The sequence below is a fragment of the Schistocerca piceifrons genome, chromosome 8, assembly GCF_021461385.2.
Source record: "Schistocerca piceifrons isolate TAMUIC-IGC-003096 chromosome 8, iqSchPice1.1, whole genome shotgun sequence".
NCBI classification, from domain to species: Eukaryota; Metazoa; Arthropoda; class Insecta; order Orthoptera; family Acrididae; genus Schistocerca; species Schistocerca piceifrons.
The window spans coordinates 303,639,616-303,664,096 of NC_060145.1; the positions used below are offsets into that span (position 1 = coordinate 303,639,616).

At 41.0% G+C, this 24,481-nt stretch overlaps 1 protein-coding gene across 1 annotated transcript in view; it reads left to right on the forward strand.

Annotated features, from left to right (window-relative positions):
* Positions 1-24,401, forward strand: part of LOC124712288 (trypsin 5G1-like) — a 44,391-nt gene extending 19,990 nt beyond the window's left edge. The window contains exons 2-4 of the mRNA XM_047242582.1: positions 23,365-23,485; positions 24,016-24,096; positions 24,249-24,401. Of these exons, the coding sequence (XP_047098538.1) occupies positions 23,365-23,485; positions 24,016-24,096; positions 24,249-24,401 (355 nt within the window). The remainder of the gene's footprint in view (positions 1-23,364; positions 23,486-24,015; positions 24,097-24,248) is intronic.
* Positions 24,402-24,481: the final 80 nt, after the last annotated feature.

Here is a 24,481-nt window from a genome sequence, read left to right on the forward strand (position 1 = left end):
TGATCTACTTTCTTAAAAAAAGGGGGGGCACAAGTAGACATTACCCATGTATATATATATATATATATATATATATATATATATATATATATATATATATATAAACCAAACCATGAAACATCGTTCACTAGCCATATGGCATTCCATAAGGCAGTAAAAAAAATCTCTCAACTAGAAAGACAGTAGTCATAATCAGGTGTATAGACATAAAATATTTCTCATCATTTCATCAGGCATTTCAGTACATATCAGAAATTATGAGCTCCAAAATGTAATCACATGTTTTCAAGTATGAGTGTGTCGCATTTGCAATGGTTTCTACAAAGAAATGTCAGTAGCGAGGTTAATGGCGTCTTTACCTACACCTGTGGCTCTGAAAGGCACACACTGTTTTTTTCCAAGTGACTGTCACAGAGCTGGGCGCCAACAGTGCATTACATGAAGGTCATTTACCTCCTTTACTGAAATATTTACGACAGTAGTTTCCACTACAGTGATAGTGTCATGTAAAATAAAAAAAATTCACAGGTTGAAAATTTATGTTAGAGGTGTGTAGAAACAAAATCTCATATATAACAGTCTCCAAAAACTTTCGTCAGCATTGTGGTACTCACATTCACATATGTACACACATTCCATAACTCTTAAAGTATGATTCTTAATTTCCAACATCCTTTTTCACAAACCAGAGTCCCTACCCCCAACTCATTATCCATATACGAGGGTTATTCCAAAAGTAGGGTCCGATTGATTGCCAAATTGAAACCACAGTGAACATCAGAAATGTTTTACTTGTAACAATTAGCTACACCTTTCAGCTACTTCTCTACGTAGTCGCCGTTCTGACTTAGACTTTTGTCATAGCGTTGTACCAACTTTTCAATAGCCTCATCATAGAAGGCAGCCGCCAGTGCTTTCCGCCAATTCTCCACGCTGGCCTACACCTCGTTGTCTGTGTCAAAATGTTGTCTTCAAAGACAGCGGTTCATGTGACCAGAGATGAAACTCAGGGGGAGACAATTGCGGACTGTATTGTGGGTAATCTAACATTTCCATTTGAAAACGATGCAGGAGCATCTTCATTGCCCCTGCAGAATGCGGCTGAGAATTGTCGTGAAGACGAAACAGCACAACAGTTATGTAATGTTGGCTGCATAGCTTCAGGCGAAATTTCTCACCAGGCCCTCGTACTTGGCGGCAGACACTATTTTCTAGACATCTTTACGCACTCACTGCGAGCTCAGAAATGAGAAGAGCGACGTGATGCTAACTGGGGTTATACTAGAGACACTACCCAACACATTTGTGCAAAGCTTTATCGGATTTTCATAGTCGTTTCCATTTCGCGACCGATCGGACCTTACTTTTGGAATAACCCTCGTACATATAAAGATTTAATGAATTGCTCATAAAGCATTATCTTATTGATCATTAACATACCTCAACAGTATGATACACATCATCGTCGTAATAACATCACCATCACATATCAATCATATCTCAAAATCGTCGTAGCTTCCTTCAGTAATATCAAAACCTTTAAAAAATGCTCTCTGCTCGTTTCAATAGAGTCATCTACGCCAAATGTACTCCAAAAATTACGAGCCCTTACCAAATACATCATTCAAAGCTTTCATAGTATCACAATGGTTCCAAAAAATTATGAACAGTGCATGGGGGCTTAATTAAATATTTTTGAAAATAATTTTTATTTTTCGTTCGTAGCTGTATGTCCGATTACGCTGTTTCGTAAACGGTTGGCCCTGACTAGTATTATTACGCAATCTGACTGCATAGAACAACAACAAAGAATGAAATGAAAATTTTCGTTAACACAATTAATTAATTAAGTCCCCAGCAACTATAAAACCTACGAAACCAAAACACAAGTGTAACTGTTCTGTGTGTGGAAGTATGACTCAACGTACACATCTGGCAAGGCTCTTCTTCAATAAGACGAGAAATTTTAAATACCGTTTATACTGAAGTAATTAAGAAAAATAGAAATCCTATAATTGCGCAAGAAAACCAGAATTACACTCTAATACAAGAACACAAGCCAGATGCTTTGTTGACTGAACCTGAAATGCTGCATTATTTAAGACACTGAGATAATAAAAAGAAAAGGAAATTTTTTTTTTTTTTTTACCTTCATATATTGACGAAAATCACTCTAATCATTACAATATCTCCACACCGACTCGCTACTACCGCATCTCAACAAGAAATTTTCAGTATCATCTCAGCAAGCACTGACTACTACGAGTTCTCAACAAGCACTTTTCACTAGCACATCTCAACAAGCACTGACTACTACGAGTTCTCCCCAAGCACTGCCTGTGGAGGCGGCTGAATAATACTCTTTGGCGCAATCTCTGGCGCTGTGGCTCAGTGTAGCCACCTTTCATATGCCCCTCCTCCACAGGCCAGAATTTGATGGTATTTTTGCCAGCATTGGTGGTGAAAATACCACCAACTTCGTCCACAAAAATACAGACAAAAATAAAAGATAATATTAATACCTAAATATCACATAATTAGTTAAAATTTTGGCTTTGCACTGACCTTTCAATAACCTAATATATAAAATACAGTAAGCAATACAAATTCTTTCATACATGTGACTTTACATAATAGTTTACACAATACACAAAAAATCAGTTTATACAAATGTTCACATAAAATGTTTTGAATGATTCAAAAAAAAAAAAAAAAAAAAAAAAAACAAGTAGTTGATAGTTCCAGCAGTAGCACCCAGCAATTTTCAACAGGTGCAAATACCAACAAGTGACATTATTTTAGTAGAAGCAGTTCCATCAGTGGCACCCAGCAATGTTGAACAGGTGCAGACACCAACAAGTGATATCTTTCAGCAGAAGCAGTTCCATTAGTGGCACCCAGCAATGTTGAACAGGTACAGACACCAACAAGTGACATTATTTCAGTAGAAGCAGTCCATCAGTGACACCCAGTAATGTTGAGTAGGTGCAGACAGCAAGAAGTAACATCATTTCAGTAGAAACAGTTCTAACAGTGGCACCCAGTAGTGTTGAACAAGTGCAGACACCAACAAGTGACATTATGTCAGTAGAAGCAGTTCCATCAGTGGCACCCAGCAATGTTGAACAGGTACACACAGCAACAAGTCACATTATTTCAGTAGAAGCAGTTCATCAGTGGCACCTAGTAATGTTGAGCAGGTGCAGACAGCAACAAGTGACATTATTTCAGTAGAAACAGTTCCATTAGTGGCACCCAGCATTGTTGAACATGTGCAGACACCAACAAGTGACATTATGTCAGTAAACGCAGTGCCATTAGTGGCACCTAGCAATGATGAGCAGGTCCAGACAGCAGTCCATAATATTCACTATCACTAATCACACTGTTCATCAGAGTTTATAAGCAGAAATTAAACATGTCCTAGTGGCACCAATCATGTAGAAAAAGTACAAGTAACAGTCCATAATATTTACTGTCACTGATCACACAGTTCATCAGCAGAAATTAAACATTTGTAAGTGTCACACATCAATGTTGAACAAGTGCAGGTAACAGTTCATAATATTCACCATCACTAATCAGACAGTTCAGGCATGAACAATAGTTTGAATACACATACAAATGCTTTTACACACTAAACATATAAATTCTAATAAACACACAGATGATATCAGATAATTGTCATATTAACTATTACAAATACTCAAATATCAGTAAACCTATAATATTTATGGGTGTCAGTGCGAGCCACTACAAACAACAAAAAAAATAACATTTAGGAGATAGGTGGGTAGGATTAGGAAAGGAAAACACACAAAACACACTCACTCATCTTTCATACACATTAAGTACTACTGTGTAATTGAATAGTGTTAACTGTGTAAATGCAATTCTGTCAAAATTTGATGTTCATCATGTGTATCAAGTAGTAGTGGCAGCAATGTATAACAGTCAATAATAGTTAGTCAGCGTCATAGTCATCATGTCAAGACCAATGTTTGCCAAGCCAAATCAAAATGTATGGTTGCTGAACAACTGTCAGTGAGCCAAGATATGCAATTACTTCCTCTCTACAAAAAATAAAGTATATACTGCTTAGTGATTTAACAAAGTGTGTGTATAGACTATCTTCCTTCGACTTGTGTGTTCTAGTCTGCTATCTCCATCCTCCTTGTTCCATATAGACCAACAAAAAAAAAATATGCACCTCACTTACTTTACTTCTTATCCAACAAAACTCCAATAATCATCAGCGTCACATAATCTCAATACTTCAATAATACCTCTTACGTCGATACATATAAATCTCATCATCAATATCATTTACCTTACCTCTTGTCCATAAAAACTCCAATAATCATCAACTTCATATAATCTCAATACCTCAATAATATCTCTTCAATACGTCGACACATATAAACCTTATCGCCAATATCATTTCACTTCCATATCAACTCTTTCCTCTAGTCAGTCTCCTCGAACAAGTACAGATAAAATCCTAATGCAAACCTCATCATCCCATACAATCCGAAGACACATCTTCAACACACAACCTCTGTGTAATCCATCTGAGCCAAATCTTCTACTCATTATGAATTATAAACAAAGAAATGCATACATGACCTCTGACAGACTTAGTTCGAATAACTCTCAGTAATTAAGTACGATTATGGAGTGTGAATGATCATAATATCTCACAATGTGTACACCACTTCAAGAATTATGGCAAACAGAAGCAAACATGTGGAGTATTTCTTGTGTCAAGTGTCACTTCCTATTTCAATTGCTCACGAAAAATGCAGTGTAATAACTGTCAATGGTCTAAACCTAGTTTTGGTATGTCATGTCGTTAGCTTCCTTCCTATTAGCATACATTTATACAGCTTCATAGAACCTCAGCTCATGTGACTTCTATGAAGTTTCTTGTACTAATGTCGTTCGTCGAATTATACCAGTTCATTTTCTTATCTTAAAAAAATAAGGCACTGAGCGTAAGCAAAACATGCAATAGCGAGTAAATATACCAGTAGAGAACAGAATGTCAACAAGTGGATGCATCACAAATCCTACAACGAGGCTCTGCCAAGCGAACAATCTATAGTTGATACAATAGTGTGACCTAAACTCTCTGTTCGTACACAGTACATCAGCATTTCTATATACCAAATTAAAGAGTAGTTGTGACGACAAACAGAAATGTATAAATATGCAATCCATACGTATAGCAGTAAACATATATCTTACGTAATAAACAGGTCATTAGCATCATATCAGCATAAGCAAATAAATGTTCATATGTCATCTTAATAAGTAAACATGAAAACGCAAGCAGATAAATCACAAAGTATAACTTACATACATAACAGCACAACGAATCAGGTGACAATTATAATTTAAATAAATAAGCACAGCAGGCACATAATTAAAAAAATATGACATCAGTGAAAAAGCAGTGCAGCCAAGCGATGCATAATATATACAAATAACAACCCTATTCAATCATCAATCATTGTCAAAATCAGTTAATGTACGCAAGCACGTCGCTTCACAAGTAAATTCATAGAACATGAAATTAGCACAAAGTATGAATCACGTAATCGCGAGCAGCAAATTACGTCTAAAGTACGTACCTAAGTGGAAATATGTTACCTGAAAAAATAAACTCAATTAATAGTTACCTTCTTAATTATTAGTTTCTTCTTGGAAATTACATTCTTTCTGAAATTTTCTCGATAGCAAGTCCTCTTAACGTCGGACACGCACAGAATTTACCTGAAGTTCTTAAATATTTTATAGAACCGTATCCTGAAAAATACTGAATGTTAATAACATAATTCATCTAGTCACTATAGCTTTATACTGAATTTAATCGGAGAAATTAAACTGTGTATTTGTTTACGGCTGTCAGCGCATTCGCACTGAGCGCTCGATCAGCTGTAGGCGCGTGACGTAGGAAGTAATTGTTTGCGGTCAACGACTGCCTTGTGCGGCGCGCAGACTTGACTGTTGCTTTGAGTATGTGCCGCCGCCAAAACACAGCGCGGTATCCTTGTCTTCTCTGCATGTTTACATCTAGCTGTTAGTTTCTCAAAAGTATGTTATTCCACAAAAATTTTAACGTTAGATATATGATGTATTCCCTTAGAGCGTCGTGATTTAAGAGTTTCTACTTCAACAGTGTTATCATGAATAATTTTGCGAATTCTATATGGACCGTTATAAAGCAGAAAAAATTTGCGACACAAGCCTTTTCCTTTGTGCGACAAACGGTGAGACTTAATTAACACCTTCTGACCAACTGACAAGGTTTTTAAACGACCAGGATGTTCAGCTGATTTCTCTCTTCTAGCAGCCGCAGATGCATTATTTTGCAGAGCCATGTTCACAACTTCAGAATGCCGCAGTTTCCGTGAAGGTTGAAAAGGAACGATTTCAGATATGCGATTTGTCGGTGCTTTGTTTTTTAATATCAGTATATGCGGTAAAGAAGTTGAATCATTAGGGAGTTCATTCAGAATGTTTTGAAAAATATGAAGATACTGATCCCACGTTCTGTGATTCTGATGACAAAGACGACACAATTTATTGATTTCCTTCATCCATCTCTCTGAAGCATTAGATTGAGGGTGAAAGAGTGAAATGAAAATTGGTTTAATTTTACGACGCCGTAGAGTACGAAGCCAAATTTTAGAACGAAACTGTGATCCATTATCTGATATAACCTTATCGACATGACCAACTTCTTTAAGAAAATGGTTAATGAAAGCATTAGATACCGAACGAGCCATTGCTTTGCGTAACGGAGTAAAACACACGTATTTTAATGTCAACTCCACTGCTACGAAAATGTACGCAAAACCATTAGTAGAACGAACCACTGGACCGAACAAATCGACTGCAGCCATGTCCTTTAAATTCGCTGGAATGATAGGAAACAACGGTGCTCTGTGAGAAATTGTTGGCGGCTTGGCCTTTTGACATAATTTGCATTTGGCCAGAACAGATCGAATACGTTTTTCCATATTACTGAAGTAGCAATTTTCCCGTAATTTATTAAAGCATTTTCTGGGACCAAAGTGTGCATAACTGAAATGCGTATACCAAATCAATTTATTGACCCACTCATCAGGAATACAAACTAACCAAACAGAGTTGTCGAGCGATTTTCGTTTAAAAAGAACTTTCCAGATAGATCGCAAAAACGAGGTGTGGCCAAATCGTCCAATCTAACAAAGAGTCTAAGAAAATTACAGACACCAAGGAAACTACGAACATCACGTTTTGTGGTAGGAACAGCATAATTACGAATAGCGTCTAGTTTCTCTGGATCAGGAAGAATACCTTCTGTAGAAATAATGTGACCAAGAAATTTCACCTGAGAATGACCAAATTCAGATTTTTCTAAGTTCACTGTAATGCCAACTCTTGCAAAAATACGTAATAATGAATCCAAAATTTTGTTGTGCTCACTCCAAGAACGTTTAGCAATAAGAATATCGTCAACATATGAAGTAATATTGTCACGAAGATAAACAGGTAAAATTTCGTTTAAACTAGGAATGAATGCTGCTGAAGGTACAGTAAGTCCAAACGGTAATTTCCGAAATCACATTTAGGTAAAATAGTCATATCCGATTATTGTTTAACGACTCTGTAGATAGATTGATAGTCGAAGAGTTGTTTTGACAGATGCAAAGAATAGTAAAAGAGTAGGCAGCGGTGCAGAAAACTAAAAGGGAAATAGCACTACTACAGCTCGGGGCCCTATGCTCCCTACGGCACATATTCACTTAGTGTAGTGAATCCCCTGAGGACCTTAATAGCTGCACATAATTTCTAATTTGTGACTTAATGGCCAGTTTGGTGGAAGTGCGTACATAAATTGATCTAACCATGAACATGGATGTATGTCATTCTTAGAATTACGAAAGATCTTAAATTTCCGAACAGTCAAAAAGTGTTTATAGTCAAAGTTTTCTCCTCGTGGCGACAAAGACCTACCGCGTCTGTCCCAGTCCCAAAGTCGATTATTATCAAGTTCGCGCGCCTGGCGCTCTCTTGTTGCATCCCGTAAATGAAACAAATTACTTTCTTCAAACCCTTCTGCTAAACTAACACTTGTCAATTTATCTGAGATCTCCTCAACTCTTTCCGATGAGTCACTTAATTGTTCTTTCTGTTTATTTACGTCTTCTGTAAGTGTCGCGACTCGGGTTTCAGTGTTGACACATTTAGTAGTTAACTGTTCATATTGTTGCGTTAAGTTAATTGTCCTGTCATTTGGTATTGATTCCTCGATTCTTTCAAATATTTCTTCCTTATCGTGCGCACATTGTAAATTTAACTCTGAAAATTTCTGTACTATCACGCGATCTTTTTCTTCCCGTTCTCTGTCCTGTTCCTCTTGTCTGATTTCTGTTGAAATTAAAATATTATTGTGAGCATTCAAAATCGGTTGTACTTCTTCTCTAAATTCTTTCTTTGGTTCATCTTTCATGTTTTTGAAACATCGTGAGCCTAACTGTGTTTCCATTGTTTCCATCTCGGTTTTACTTGTTCCTGTTTGTGAGCCTAACCCTCTTATCACTGCTTTCATCTCAGTTCTAATTGTTCCTAACTCTGTTTTTAATTCAGATCCCAAATTTAATATTGCACTCATTAACTGCTCCATTTCTTCTGTCATTAACCACGTAATCTCTGAATTTTCTGATTGAGAAAAATTTTGAACTGTTTCCGGACTATTTTCCCTGCTTATTAAGTTGTTTTCAACACCATTATTCATCATACTGTTATCCTGTGTTGGCGAGTTCCCCATGTCAACAATTTCGTTATTCTGACTATTCATCATATTTGCCTGTTTCATTGAGCGCGTAATCATTTACAAAACATACAAAACTCGTCACTGTACGAAAATTACACATAATGACTCTTTATCTCCAACAATATCATTTACACGAAATATTTCCCTCAAACACGATTAATCGAACAATTGAAATAATTGCACTAAATTGTCAAACCCGTAGACAAGACAACACAAATTAAATTTTGAAAAATACCATTAGAAGAATGCCAATTACCAAATCTACACATGCAATATAGACTACAATTACTAAACTACAAATTACTACAACAATACTACTGTCTACTATTTTTACAATCAGAAGAATTCCAAGGGACGATCCGAAGCAGCTGTCGCCACGTGCATGGGGGCTTAATTAAATAAAATGCAAATATTTTTAATTTTTCGTAGCTGTATGTCCGATTACGCTGTGTCTCGTAAACGGTTGGCCCTGACTAGTATTATTACGCAATCTGACTGCATAGAACAACAACAAAGAATGAAATGAAAATTTCCGTTAACACAATTAATTAATTAAGTCCCCAGCAACTATAAAACCTCCGAAACCAAAACACAAGTGTAACTGTTCTGTGTGTGGAAGTATGACTCAACGTACACATCTGGCAAAGCTCTTCTTCAATAAGACGAGAAATTTTAAATACCGTTTATACTGAAGTAATTAAGAAAAATAGAAATCCTATAATTGCGCAAGAAAACCAGAATTACACTCTAATACAAGAACACAAGCCAGATGCTTTGTTGACTGAACCTGAAATGCTGCATTATTTAAGACACTGAGATAATAAAAAGAAAAGGAAATTTTTTTTTACCTTCATATATTGACGAAAATCACTCTAATCATTACAATATCTCCACACCGACTCGCTACTACCGCATCTCAACAAGAACTTTTCAGTATCACATCTCAGCAAGCACTGACTACTACGAGTTCTCAACAAGCACTTTTCACTAGCACATCTCAACAAGCACTGACTACTACGAGTTCTCCCCAAGCACTGCCTGTGGAGGCGGCTGAATAATACTCTTTGGCGCAATCTCTGGCGCTGTGGCTCAGTGTAGCCACCTTTCAACATTTCACAAAGTATAGAAAAATTACAATTTCGTAAGTGTGAATTAATGTAACTGTGTAATTGCGTAAATATGTGTCACTGACATAGAAAAAAATGTTTGTCTCTCTTAAATGATGAGATAGCTGTGTAATTCTGTGTTAGAGAAATATGGTACCGATGTGTCAAGTTGTATAAGCAAATACCATATTAGCTAGGGCTCCTAGCGCTTGCCATACGCTTAGTACACAAAGTAAACGTGTATCCCCGGAGGATTAATGTAATTATACCCTCATGTGTTACAGATTACAGCAATGGAATGAAATGTATCACCGAAAACCTTCTTTATATGTTTGTAATTCGTGAATCTTTCAAAAAATGTTTTAGGTAGAAAAATTTAATCACCCAAATGGTGTCCTGCAGCGCTAAACTGTGCGTCTTGGTGTAAGATAATTTCTGTCATTACTCGACGGTAAAAATGTGCGAAGTGTCGTAATTATCGTCGTCCGTAAGCAAAGTTCAGCAAAAGTCAATGTATTTACCCCGTTATAAACAAAAGTGAAATGCTACACGTATAGATGACGTAGTTATTACGCTCATTCCCATGATCAAGAAAGTACTGTACTGTAACGTATTGTTGTGTTACAGAAAAGGCTGTCTCATTGCAGCTATGCTAGAGAGGTTACTACTAAAACATAGTTTACTTTCTACATCTACATCTACATCCATACTCCGCAAGCCACCTGACGGTGTGTGGCGGAGGGTACCTTGAGTACCTCTATCGGTTCTCCCTTCTATTCCAGTCACGTATTGTTCGTGGGAAGAAGGATTGTTGGTATGCTTCTGTGTGGGCTCTAATCTCTGATTTTATCCTTATGGTCTCTTCGCTAGATATACGTAGGAGGGAGCAATATACTGCTTGACTCTTCGGTGAAGGTATGTTCTCGAAACTTCAACAAATGCCCGTACCGAGCTACCGAGCGTCTCTCCTGCGGAGTCTTCCACTGGAGTTTATCTATCATCTCCGTAACGCTTTCGCGATTACTAAATGATCCTGTAACGAAGCGCTCTGCTCTCCGTTGGATATTCTCTATCTCTTCTATCAACCCTATCTGGGGCCGGCCGGTGTGGCCGTGCGGTTAAAGGCGGTTCAGTCTGGAATCGCGTGACCGCTACGGTTGCAGGTTCGAATCCTGCCTCGGGCATGGATGTGTGTGATGTCCTTAGGTTAGTTAGGTTTAATTAGTTCTAAGTTCTAGGCGACTGATGACCTCAGAAGTTAAGTCGCATAGTGCTCAGAGCCAGCCAACCCTATCTGGTACGGATCCCACATCAGTAAGCAGTATTCAAGCAGTGGGCGAACAAGCGTACTGTAACCTACTTCCTTTGTTTTCGGATTGCATTTCCTTAGGATTCTTCCAATGAATCTCAGTCTGGCATCTGCTTTACCAACGATCAACTTTATATAATCATCCCATTTTAAATCACTCTTAATGCGTACTCCCAGATAATTTATGGAATTGACTGCTTCCAGTTGCTGTCCTGCTATATTGTAGCTAAATGACAAGGGATCTATCTTTCTATGTATTCGCAGCAAATTACACTTTTCTACATTGAGATTCAATTGCCATTCCCTGCTCCATGCGTCAATTCGCTGCAGATCCTCCTGCATTTCAGTACAAGCTTCCAATGTTACAACCTCTCGATATACCACAGCACCATCCGCAAAAAGCCTCAGTGAACTTCCGATGTCATCCACAAGGTCATTGATGTATATTGTGAATAGCAACGGTCCTACGACACTCCCCTGCGGCACACCTGAAATCACTCTTACTTCGGAAGACTTGTCTCCATTGAGAATGACATGCTGCGTTCTATTATCTACGAACTCTTCAATCCAATCACACAATTGTTCTTATAGTCCATATGCTCTTACTTTGTTCATTAAACGACTGTGGGGAACTGTATCGAACGCCTTGCGGAAGTCAAGAAACACGGCATCTACCTGTAAACCCGTGTCTATGGCCCTCAGAGTCTCGTGGACGAATAGCGCGAGCTGGGTTTCACACGACCGTCTTTTTCGAAACCCATGCTGATTCCTACGGAGTAGATTTCTAGACTCCAGAAAAGTCATTATACTCGAACATAATACGTGTTCGAAAATTCTACAACTGATCGACGTTAGAGATACAGGTCTATAGTTTTGCACATCTGTTCGACATCCCTTCCTGAAAACGGGGACGACCTGTGCCTTTTCCAATCCTTTGGAACGCTACGCTCTTCTAGAGACCTACGGTACACCGCTGCAAGAAGAGGGGCGAGTTCCTTCGCGTACTCTGTGTAAATTCGAACTGGTATCCCATCACGTCCAGCGGTCTTTCCTCTTTTGAGCGATTTTAATTGTTTCTCTATCCCTCTGTCGTCTATTTCGATATCTACGATTTTGTCATCTGTGCGACAATCTACAGAAGGAACTACAGAGCAGTCTTGCTCTGTGAAACAGCTTTGGAAAAAGACATTTAGTATTTCGGCCTTTAGTCTGTCATCCTCTGTTTCAGTACCATTTTGGTCACAGAGTGTCTGGACATTTTGTTTTGATCCGTCTACGGCTTTGACATAAGACCAAAATTTCTTAGGATTTTCTGCCAAGTCAGTACATAGAACTTTACTTTCGAATTCATTGAACGCCTCTCGCATAGCCCTCCTCACACTACGTTTCGCTTCGCGTAATTTTTGTTTGTCTGCAAGGCTTTGGCTATGTTTATGTTTGCTGTGAAGTTCCCTTTGCTTCCGCAGCAGTTTTCCAACTCGGTTGTTGTACCTCGGTGGCTCTTTTCCATCTCTTACGATCTTGCTTGGCACATACTCATCTAACGCATATTGTACGATGGTTTTGAACTTTGTCCACTGATCCTCAACACTATCTGTACTTGAGACAAAACTTTTGTGTTGAGCCGTCAGGTACCCAGTAATCTGCTTTTTGCCACTTTTGCTAAACAGAAAAACATTCCTACCTTTTTTAATATTTCTATTTACGGCTGAAATCATCGATGCAGTAACCGCTTTATGATCGCTGATTCCCTGTTCTGCGTTAACTGTTTCAAGTAGTTCGGGTCTGTTTGTCACCAGAAGTTCTAATAAGTTATCGCCACGAGTCGGTTCTCTGTTTAACTGCTCAAGGTAATTTTCAGATAAAGCGCTTAGAAAAATTTCACTGGATTCTTTGTCCCTGCCACCCGTTATGAACGTTTGAGTCTCCCAGTCTATATCCAGCAAATTAAAATCTCCACCCAGAACTATAACATGGTGGGGAAATATACTCGAAATATTTTCCAAATTATCCTTCAGGTGCTCAGCCACAACAGCTGCTGCGCCAGGGGGCTATAGAGATATCCAATTACCATGTCTGAGCCTGCTTTAACCGTGACCTTCACCCAAATTATTTCACATTTCGGATATCCGTCAATTTCCTTCGATACTATTGCACTTCTTATCGCAATAAACACGCCTCCCCCTTCACGGTCCAGCCTGTCTCTGCGATATACATTCCAATCTGAGTTTAGGATTTCATTACTGTTTACGTCTGGTTTCAGCCAACTTTCTGTTCCTAGTACTATATGGGCATTGTGAGCGCTTATTAATGAGAGCAGTTCTGAGACCTTCCTATAGACGCTCCTGCAGTTTGTTATTAGCACATTAATACTGTTATTCCCTGTTGCATTTTGCCTACTACTACGTTGCCGCGTCTCAGGAGGCGTCTTGTCGGGCCTTGGGAGGGAATTCTCTAACCTAAAAGACCCACATATGCACCCCACACGTACTCCGCTACCCTTGTAGCCGCTTCCTGCGTGTAGTGCACGCCTGACCTACTCAGGGGGACCCTACATTTCTCCACCCGATAGCGGAGGTTGAGACATTTGTACCCCAGATCTCCGCAGAATCGTCTGAGCCTCTGGTTTAAGCCTTCTACTCGGCTCCAAACCAGAGGACTGCGATCGGTTCTGGGAACGATACTACAAATAGTTATCTCAGATTCTACCCTGCGAGCGCGGCTTTCCGCCTTCACCAATTCCGCCAACCGCCTGTACGAACTGAGGATGACCTCTGAACCCAACCGGCAGGAGGCATTGGTGCCGACAAGAACAACAATTTGCAGTCGGGTGCACCCAGTGCTCTCTATCGCCGCCGGCAGGGCCTCCCCCACATCTCGGATGAGACCCCCCGGCAAGCAGACAGAGTGAACACTGGCCTTCTTCCCCGACCTTTCCGCTAGTTCCCTAAGGGGCTCCATCATCCGCCTAACGTTGGAGTTCCTAATAACTAATAAACTCCTAAACTCCTCCCCCCCGTGTGCCTTCTCGGACCTTGCTGAAGGAGCGGCCACATGTCCACTCACAGGCAGAGCGGGCGATGCCACACGGCCAGCCTCCACATTGACCCTCCGCCTCGTGTGCCGTGAACGCCGCTGAACCCGCCACTCCCCTTGGGGAGAGGATGGCCCAACCGCGACCGGTACCCGCGAAGATGGTCGACAGCAGGGACAATGGGTGAAGCATGTAACTCCTGGGGTGTACCATGCGACGCACCTGACTCCCCACTGCCGCTACACTCCGAGGCAGCAGCCTGAAGACGGCTGACCTCGGACATCAACACGTTCAGCTGTTCGCGAACAGTGGCCAGCTCCTCCTGCGTCCGTACACAGCAGTCACACATCCTATCCATCCTAACAAATCAATTTAATGTGGAGAGTTAATCAACTTTTAACTAGAGTGCTAATTCACTAAAGGCGGCTGATAGTTGACTAAAATATGGTTGCTAGACACTTCTTGTAGAAAACAATGAAAATAGCACTACCTGTCTCTGGACTGTATTGAAAACAAACACTAGCACTACTGGCACTATGGTTGACTAAAGGGACTCTCTCTCTGACTGTATTCAAAACAAACACGAAATCTGTGGACCACTATTACTAGCACTCGACAATTAAAGCTTCCTAAAAGCAAAAACACGAGGAAGAAGAAGTGACAAGTAAGAAAATACAGTTAATACGTAAATTAACGTAGCTCGCTGCACAGCAGACGTGAAGCAGACGGCAGAAGAATGTAGAAAAACTGTTCAGATATAAAACAGATACAGCGCAAAAGCAATAATATAAATTAATAGCGTTATGATATAATCGTGGAGCTGTCAAACAAACTAACCACTGTGTCATCTGTTATCTCTCAGAAAGTACTATAAATTCAGAATGTCTTTTCAAGTAAACCAAAATATTACAATCAGACTATCTTCAGTAGAAGTTATAATATCTGAGAGCATATCTACTGAAAATCCGACAAAGCTTTATTTGGAATTATGGTTAGAGAAACTTTCCTTTTTTATGAACTGAACATCATTTCAAATAGTAAATACTTCCAGGCTAGGCAACAGTATACCTGTACACCGCTATAAGACTACAAACATCCTACTAACAAATACTATTTGCCAACTGGTGTATATGTTTTATCGTCCGTAGTTGGAATCATTTGCCAACGGCCTTGCTGCAGTTGTAACACCGATTCCTGTCCGATCACCGAAGGTAAGCACTGTCGTGCTGGATCACCATCCGGTCTGCCAAGTGCTATTGGCAAGCGGGGTTCACTCAGCCGTTATCAGGCAAACTGAGGAACTGCTTGATGGAGAAGTAGTGGCTTCGGTCTCGTAAACTGACATAGGGCCAGGAGAGCGGCGTGCTGGCCACATGCCACTCCATATCCGCATCCCTGTGGGCTGAGGACGACACGGCGGTCGGTCATTACTGTTTCATGGCCTATTCGAGCGGAGTTTAGTTTTAGTTGGAATCATCAACTTTGTATTTATTATTGTCTTAATGTATTGTATTAATGTCTTAGTGAAAAAGAATCAGATATTATTTAACACGTAATGAAAATAATATATGCGAGTGGAATGAGGTAGAATCATACAGGTTAACTGCCACCACCAGGTACACGGCATATTCAACTACACAAAAGGTGTGTTTGTTAATAAGTCCAATGAGACTGTACTGGAGGCATGTAATATATAGCGACACGTATTAATAATTAAAGACCTCTTTACGATTATGTCTTTGGGTGTGAAGTAATTGAATTTATATGGCTTATTTATGTACTCTCTTCATAGACATTTTCGGCACATATAGTGGACGTTTTAAAGGCACATTTGCAGGATGGGCGTTGACATATTGCAAAAACATAGATATAAGTTGAGAATATAAATAAAGATTTACTTATAATATTAAATTAGTATAAGCGGTTGTATCGATTGTGGAGTGAAACTGCGGAAACATTAGACTGATTACGCAGTTCAGTTGTCTTGCCGAGAAGACGGGACCTTTTTTATTCTTGTAGCTGTCCAGATGGGATGCATATCTGCCATCACTGCAGATAATTATTTGGTACATCAAAAATGGTTCAAATGGCTCTGAGCACTATGGGACGTAACTTCTGAGGTCATCAGTCCCATAGAACTACATAAACCTAACTAACCTAAGGATATCACACACATCTATGCCCGAGGCTGGATCTGAACCTGCGACCGTAGCGGTCGCGCAGTCCGGACTGTAGCGCCTAGAACCGCTCGGCCACTCCGGCAGGCTACTCTGATCACATACTATTATTATTATCTACGATTATTTGTCTGGTGGCTGATATGCACAAACCAAACCGGAGAAGCCGGTAAACTAAAACTTGAAACATTTCCTAGTACGTCTGTGTCAGTAGAAAGAAAAGTCGAACGTAGTACATTTCTACCACATAGCGTCATCATCTCTATTCGTATCAAGGACACATAAAAGAGATAAAAATTTCGACACTCTTTAAAAAGTTACAATCGTGGGAACACACTCGCATCATAAACCACAAGTAAAAATTATCCCATTATCAAGAGCATCATATCTGAAGAGACGGAAGTAGTGTGAAAAATCTGGAGGGCCATGATACCCCAGTAATATGACACGGAGGCCATCCTCCATATGTACGTCAGCAGTTTTAATGCTACGAGGTTAAGTCAATTGTTATCCGCAAAGTAGTTATAAAATTTTATTTTAATCAAATAGGAAAATTACAAGAACATCATGTTTCGACATAGTCTCCTTGCATTAAAAGAAGGGTCTCGGTTGAGCTGCGAGCCAGGAATGCACCGCTTCTTTCACTGCTTCGTCCGAGGCAAATCGAGGCTCCATAATGGCTGTTTGAGTGGGAGCGTTTCAGCAGTGTGGGCAGCAGTATGCGGACGGGCGTTGTCGTGCAACAACACAACACCTCTTGACAGCAACCCTCAGCGTTTGCTTCGAATTGCGGGCTTTAGACTGGCAGTAAGCATCTCACTGTAACGTGCACTTTTTATTGTTGTGCCCCTTTCCCCATAATATTCCCGTACAGGACCTTGTGCGTCCCAAAAAACGGTAAGCATCAGTTTTCCTTCGGCCGTTTGGGTACTGAACTTTTCCTTGCACGGCGAATTTGGATGTTTCCATTCCATACTCTGCCGTTTACTCTCCGGCTCATAATGATGGATCCATGTTTCGTCACCAGTAATGATCCTGTCTAAGAAGTTGTCCCATTCGTTACCATAACGATACAAATGTTTTTTTGCAGATGTCCAAGCGCGTTTGTTTATGCATCTGTGTGAGTTTCTTTACGGACCCACCTTGCACAAACTTTATGAAACCCAAGACAGTTGTGGATGATTTCGTAGGCAGAACCGAGACTAATTTGCAGACGATGTGCCACTTCGTCAATAATTAATGGTCCGTCTAAGAGAATCGTTTCACGTGAACGCTCCAATGGTTTCTTCATTTGTGGCGGTAAATGGTCGTCCGGCTCCTTCATCGTGCACAACACTTGTGCGACCATTTCGAAATTTTTCAATCCATTCGTAGACACTCGGTTGTGGCAAAACACTGTTCTCGTACTATACCGAAAGTCTTCGATGAATTTCGTACTCTGATACGCCTTCCTAGCACAAAAAAGGATCACTGAATGTTGGTCTTCTTTGGTGCAAATAGACAGCGGAGCAGCCATGATTAACAGCACGGCAGCGATAACGAAACTAACCTCGCTGCTTGAAAATTGCAAATATACAACAACAAATAAACAGAGCTTGCATTATCAGTGTAAAACGACAGTACTACCAAAATAAACAAAAATATAACTGAATTGCGGATAATAACTGACTTACCTACGTATATAAAGAGTGAGGACGGCCGCTCTGGTAGTCACAGCTTCCACAATGCAGCGCGCGGCCATCTTCCTCATGTTCCTGTTGAGCTCTGCTCTAGCTCTGCCCACTCCGGCCATGCTGTGGAGCAGAGGACCGTCTGCCAACGTAGTCAACTAACCGTGACAACTGTCTTTCAGACTGCTACGGTCGCAGGTTCGAATCCTGCCTCGGGCATGGATGTGTGTGATGTCCTTAGGTTGGTTAGATTTAAGTAGTTCTATGTTCTAGGGGACTGATGACCACAGTAGTTAAGTCCCATAGTGCTCAGAGCCATTTGAACCATTTTTTGAACTGTCTTTCAGATACGGCGGTTCGCACGTCTGTGGAGCATCCATCATCAATGCCAACTAGGCGCTGACGGCTTCTCACTATGTGGATGGCCTCAACGTCTCTCTGATCAGTTTCAGAGCTGGCACCTCGACTCATGGAAGCGGCGGTGTCGTCTGGCTACACGCACGCATCGTGCAACAGCAAGACCGTGAACTACGATGTTGCGGTTGTGTAGGTGTGTAGCATATGTGTAAAGGCGATTTGACATGACGTATGAACATTACCTAGAGCACCTGGGTGATGACGTTCGTTAGCCCTCGCGCTTTGGTGCCACGCATGTGCATATTTGGGGAACTGTTTTTTTCTGTCCTGGATGCTACATTATACCGCCACGTTTCTCATAAAATTTTTGGTCCCTTTATAGTTCTTCGGTTGTTTGGCTGCCATATCAAATCATTGTACTACTAAAGCGCTTGAAATTATTAAGAGAGCAAGGTACGTGCCCATTTAAGATCCGTGAGGTACGTGTTGCAGGACTCCAGCCCACGAGTCCGACTTGTGGCAAAGTATAATGTAAGTACGTTTCAGAGGGTTTGTACTTTCACATAGCTCATCCCCTACGGAAACGCACATGGCACGTAAAATATTTAGCGTGAAGCATATCATTTCCTCACGCACTGAGTTACCCCAACGAGATTTAAAATACGACTCACGACATCGGTGATCACGAAATTTTCGTTTCCTCTGCAGTCCTCCTTACTGGTTAGCGATGATGAATATTTTAATCTATCACTAGGATTGGAACAGTGTATCTCAGAGTCAAAAAGCCGACAATCACAATGATCCAAGCATTGCACTTGCATTCTGGGTAGGACGGGTTCAGTTCTTCATTTGGCAAACAAGGGATACATAAGGGATACATAAATCAAACAAATGAAAGCCAAAAAGGCCGAGTGGTTCTAGGCGCTACAGTCTGGAACCGTGCGACCGCTATGGTCGCAGGTTCGAATCCTGCCTCGGGTATGGATGTGTGTGATGTCCTTAGGTTAGTTAGGTTTAAGTAGTTCTAAGTTCTAGGGGGCTGATGACCACAGATGTTAAATCCCATAGTGCTCAGAGCCATTTGAACCATTTGTTACACAATTAGATATAAGAAAACAATATCCTCTGACAATTATTGGGGTTGCTGCAATTTTTAAATGAAGTAATTTGGTGAAATACAGTACGAAATAATTGGTGAGAGGGAGATGTTTCCGTGGAACTACAACAGAGAAATTGTGGTAAGATTACCTAATTTGGCACTGGATGAAATAGGAAAGTGGTAGAGTGCTGGAGAGAATAGAAAGAATGTCGCATTAACGTCAGGCACCAATGGACGATGTGATCATTAGAAACACATTCGGGTCGAAGAAGAATCAAGTACTATAAATGTGGCATGCCATGTCCCCGTAATATCCTTTCTTCCAGAACTGCTAGTCCAGCAGCATCGCAGGAAAGTTTCTTTAAGGTTTGGAAGGTAGGAGACGAGGTATTGGCGGATGTACGGCTGTGAGGACACAGTGTGGGTCGTGCTTGTGTAACTCAGGTGGTAGAACATTTGCCCGCGAAAGGCAAAGATCCAGAGTTCGAGTATCGATCCGGCTAACAGTTTTACTCTATCAGGAAGCTCACACTGCGGTGCAGAATGAAAATTTCATTCTATGAAATCTTGTACTTTAATGTATTCTTCTACATTAAGTCCTACCAACATAGAGCACTCGTCGTATCATAAAACCAGTTTTGGATACCATCTCCATATAAATCTGCCACCTGATTAGGAAACAGGGTCGTTTTGATACCTTCATCGTCGTTGTGGCGTTGATCACCCAGACGCTTCTTCAAATGGAGAAACAAGTAGCAGTCACTGGGTGCAAGATCAGGGCTATACGGAGGGTGATCAAGTTGTTCCCAACCAAATGATCCGATCATCTCTTGAACTCGAATTCCACGTGTGGACAGGTCTTGAAGCAAAACAATCCTTTTACACAGTACATCACACTAGTTTGGAAATTTGTGGTAAGGTCTTATGGGACCAAACTGCTGTGGTCATCGCTCCCTAAGCCTACACACTACTTAATTTAAATTAAACTAACTTACGCTATGGACAACACACACATCCATGCCAGAGGGAGGACTCGAACTTCAGACGGGAAGAGCCGCAGGACCGTGAAATGGCGCCTCAGACCGAGCGGCTACCCCACGCGGCACCACCCCAGTTCTTTTGGGTGCCATGGAGCAGTTTATTTTAACGTCTCATAATAAACTGTAGAATTTATGGTCCATCATGAGGCACAAAATTCATAAGCAACACCCTCTTTCTGTTCTAAAAAAAAACACCAGTACACGTGATTTTTCGAGGTGAATTGTTCGCCTGAATTTCACTATCTTGGGTGACGTCGAATGCTGTTATTCCATGGATTGCTACTTTGACTCAGGTGCAACATAAGTCACGCTTCGTCGGTTTGGCTTAAAACCTCGTCACCTTCCTCACTCTACTGTTCAAATAACCGGCTAAATGTTAAATTTTTGGCATCTCAGAATACATCTTCGGTACCCAGCGGGTGCAGTACATTCAATAATTTAATTATTCTAAAGCACACTTCTAGACACTTGAGAGAACTCATCACATAGTATCGAAATCGTAAGGACTACCCTCTCTCACTTTTCCAACACCTTTCTCCATCAAATCGTCGGTAATGACTGACGGTCGACTACTTAGTTTCTCATCACGTACGTTTGTACGACCATCTTTCAGATCTCAATAACTTCTGCAACATCCCATCGCTCATAAGATTTATTCGTACAGTTCGGTGATCTGACGGTGAATTTCAGGCGCTTTCGCACCTTTAGCATTAAGTAAAACAATCACAGCGCGTAGTTCACAGGCGGCGGGAACCTCCATCGGAGGGGGTATTTCAGACACCCACAAACAGACGTAAACATCCCGAATCATTCTATAATGGCGTCTGTGACTTGCCTACAGAGTGGTGTACACGGCGTGCTTGCGCCTATTGCCGTCCGCAGCTCTGCAGCGGCGGAATTTCAAAAAGGTTCTTACTTTAAGAACAGGACTCGTACTTACATTCTGCTCCAACTGCCAGTAAACTGATTAGTCGTCGATCCTCTGCAGGCCTTCCTACATTTTCCTACGGTCTTCTGGTTCAAAATGGTTCAAATGGCTCTAAGCACTATGGGACTTAACATCTGAAGTCATCAGTCACTTAGACTTAGAACTACTGAAACCTAACTAACCTAAGGACGTCACACACATCCATGCCCGAGGCAGGGTTCGAACCTGCGACCGTAGCAGCAGCGCGGGTCCGAACTGAAGAGTCTAGAAGCGCTCGGTCACAGCGGCCGGCCCAGTCTTCTGGTGTTGCTACCATCTAAGAGGCAACTGCACCATTTGCAAAGAGCCACAAGGAACTTCCGACCTTATGCATTACATCATTTATGTATACTGCGAACAGTATGGCTTTATTGTATACCTTTAGCTAATTATAAGTTTTGTTCCGTTAACAACGACGTTTTGAGTTCTGTCTGTAAGATGGTGAGGAAAGCAGTCGCAGGTCTCTTCCGATATTTAGTAAGGGCGCATTTAGTTCACTGGACTGCAGTGTGGGGTTGTACCCAATGCCTACAAGAAGTCAAGGAACGCAGCATCAACCTGAGACTGTTTCTACCGCATTTTTGTTCTCATGGGTGATAATAGCGGTCTCAGTTTACTTTGATGTTTATCTGCTGAATCCACGCAGTTTTCACACAAGAGATTTTCATTCTCCAAAGTCGACATAATGCTTGAGCATAAAACATGTTCCACAATTCTGCACAATACCGACTTCAGTGATATCGAGCCACAATCGTGTCCATGTTCATGCCGAACCTTCCTTGTAAGAGGAATCACCTGAACTCCTTTGCAAAGCTAAATGCCGTTCGTTACACCACCTATCTAGAATCAACTGTTCCTAGAAGGGGAGCGTGTTCTTTAGCACTGTCTCTACAGAATCCTACCGGTATCTCATCCCGTCCAGGTACTTCTCCCATATTGGGTAGCTGTAGTTAATTTTGTATTTCACAATCACTGGTCTCAGTATCTGTCATTTTGGCGTTGACACAAAGAAAGGTATTACGATCTTACGCCGTGAAACAATTTTATAACATCAGTTCGGTATTTTGGCATTCTCTCCGTCATCTTCCATTTCGGTGATATTATAGGCACCAAGCGACATAGTGGATGATTCACACCACTCACTGACTTTCCGTAAGACGGGAATTTCGTATTATTTTAATTAGGTCTGTCAGCATAATTATCTTTTCGAATTCATAGGAAGCGTTCTGAATTTCTCCCCTTCTATACATTTTATCTTGTTTGGCCTCTGGTTTCTCAAGTAGTGTTTGACTTCAGTAGAGTGGTTAAAAAAGCCATTGCAATATGCGTGCTCATACTCTTATCGTGGGCACAGTATTTCCTATATGGTTCATATGATGTATATATGATGTCCGAGGAGGAATGAGCAATATCCAGAAATATGACAGAAACAATCATTCGAAGTAAGTCGACTAAAAATGGACTTGAAAACGTATGACTTAAGAGCTATGAGCACTTCTTCTTCAATTCTGTGAAACAAATATCTTCTACGGCACTCACTTTGCTTTCCATATTTTTAGAAGTGGTATTGCGGATCAAAAGGAGAAATAAATATTCAGTGTACATGGACTCTAAAGTGTATACGTTAAGAGCTCTGAAACACATCTCATCTAGTAAACATTTTAAAGAACATAGTTCTTATCATAGGAAATAGCGCTCTGTAATTATTATAAATAAACTGGAAGCATTCTTGATCGCATAAATTGTTTTAATGTGGTGACCAGTTTTGATCTTATTATAAGGTCACCTTCAGACCATAATTGGCTGCCGGAGGCGGTGGCGCATGGCAACCAGTACACCACCAGCCACAACCAAGAGGTTTGCCATGCGCCACCGCCTCCGGCAGCCAATTATGGTCTGAAGGTGATCTTATAGTAAGATCAAAACTGGTCACCACATTAAAACAATTTATGCGATCAAGACTGCTTCCAGTTTATTTAAAACAGATGCTTGTTTCGGTCCGTACTACCTCCTCCCAGAACGTGGGAAGCGAAAAATCTTGCAGTACAACGGGTTTCGTTCGCACTATAGGATAAAGACGTACTCATAGCTCTTAGTATATGCATTTTAGAGCCCCTGTTTGTAAGACTTTTATGCCGCAAATAACTGTTTCTGTTATATCCCTGAATAATGATTATTCTCCCTGGGACACATGGCAGATTCTGAAGAGGGACAATGTATTTCTGAAACCTTTACTAATTGTAGTTGTAAATGGTAGTTTTGTCTTGAATTTAAAGCAACGAACAACCGTTCATCCTCTGACGTCAAACTCCGTGTTCTAGCTGAATGTTCAACGATATTTTAATATATTTACATTAGCTCTCCACATCACAGGTTACACATGGCACAGCGTTCCATGTAGCACATGTGAACTGGTTACATCCGGTTTTCAGGTGTCTGGGTCTATACTTGGTACGAATGAACGAGCTGTGATCCTCGCCAGTGACAACTACGACCCACCAGGTGGTATTGCCGTAACGGTGACTGGCTGAGGCGCCACGTAAACCAATGGACTGCCTGCCAGTAGTCTGCTCAACGTGGACATCAGCATCGTGAACCGCAACACCTGCAAGAATCTGTTCTCAATCATCAACGCAGTGACCGCACATTAGTGTGCGCTGGCCAGGCCTGCAAGAGAGACTCCGGTGATCCCCTGGTCAGTGGAAGCACCCAGGTGGGCATCGTCTCCTGGGGCAGTTCAAGGTGCGAGGCCACACCCGGTGTCTTCGCCAACGTCGGCAACCTGCGTTCCTGGATCCGATCTGCATCTGGCGTCTAAAGACTCTTGGCCCTCTGCCGTCCTTGGTTCCATCTAGTGGCATATGTAACGTGATTATACTGTTTGTCTGCAACACTCCG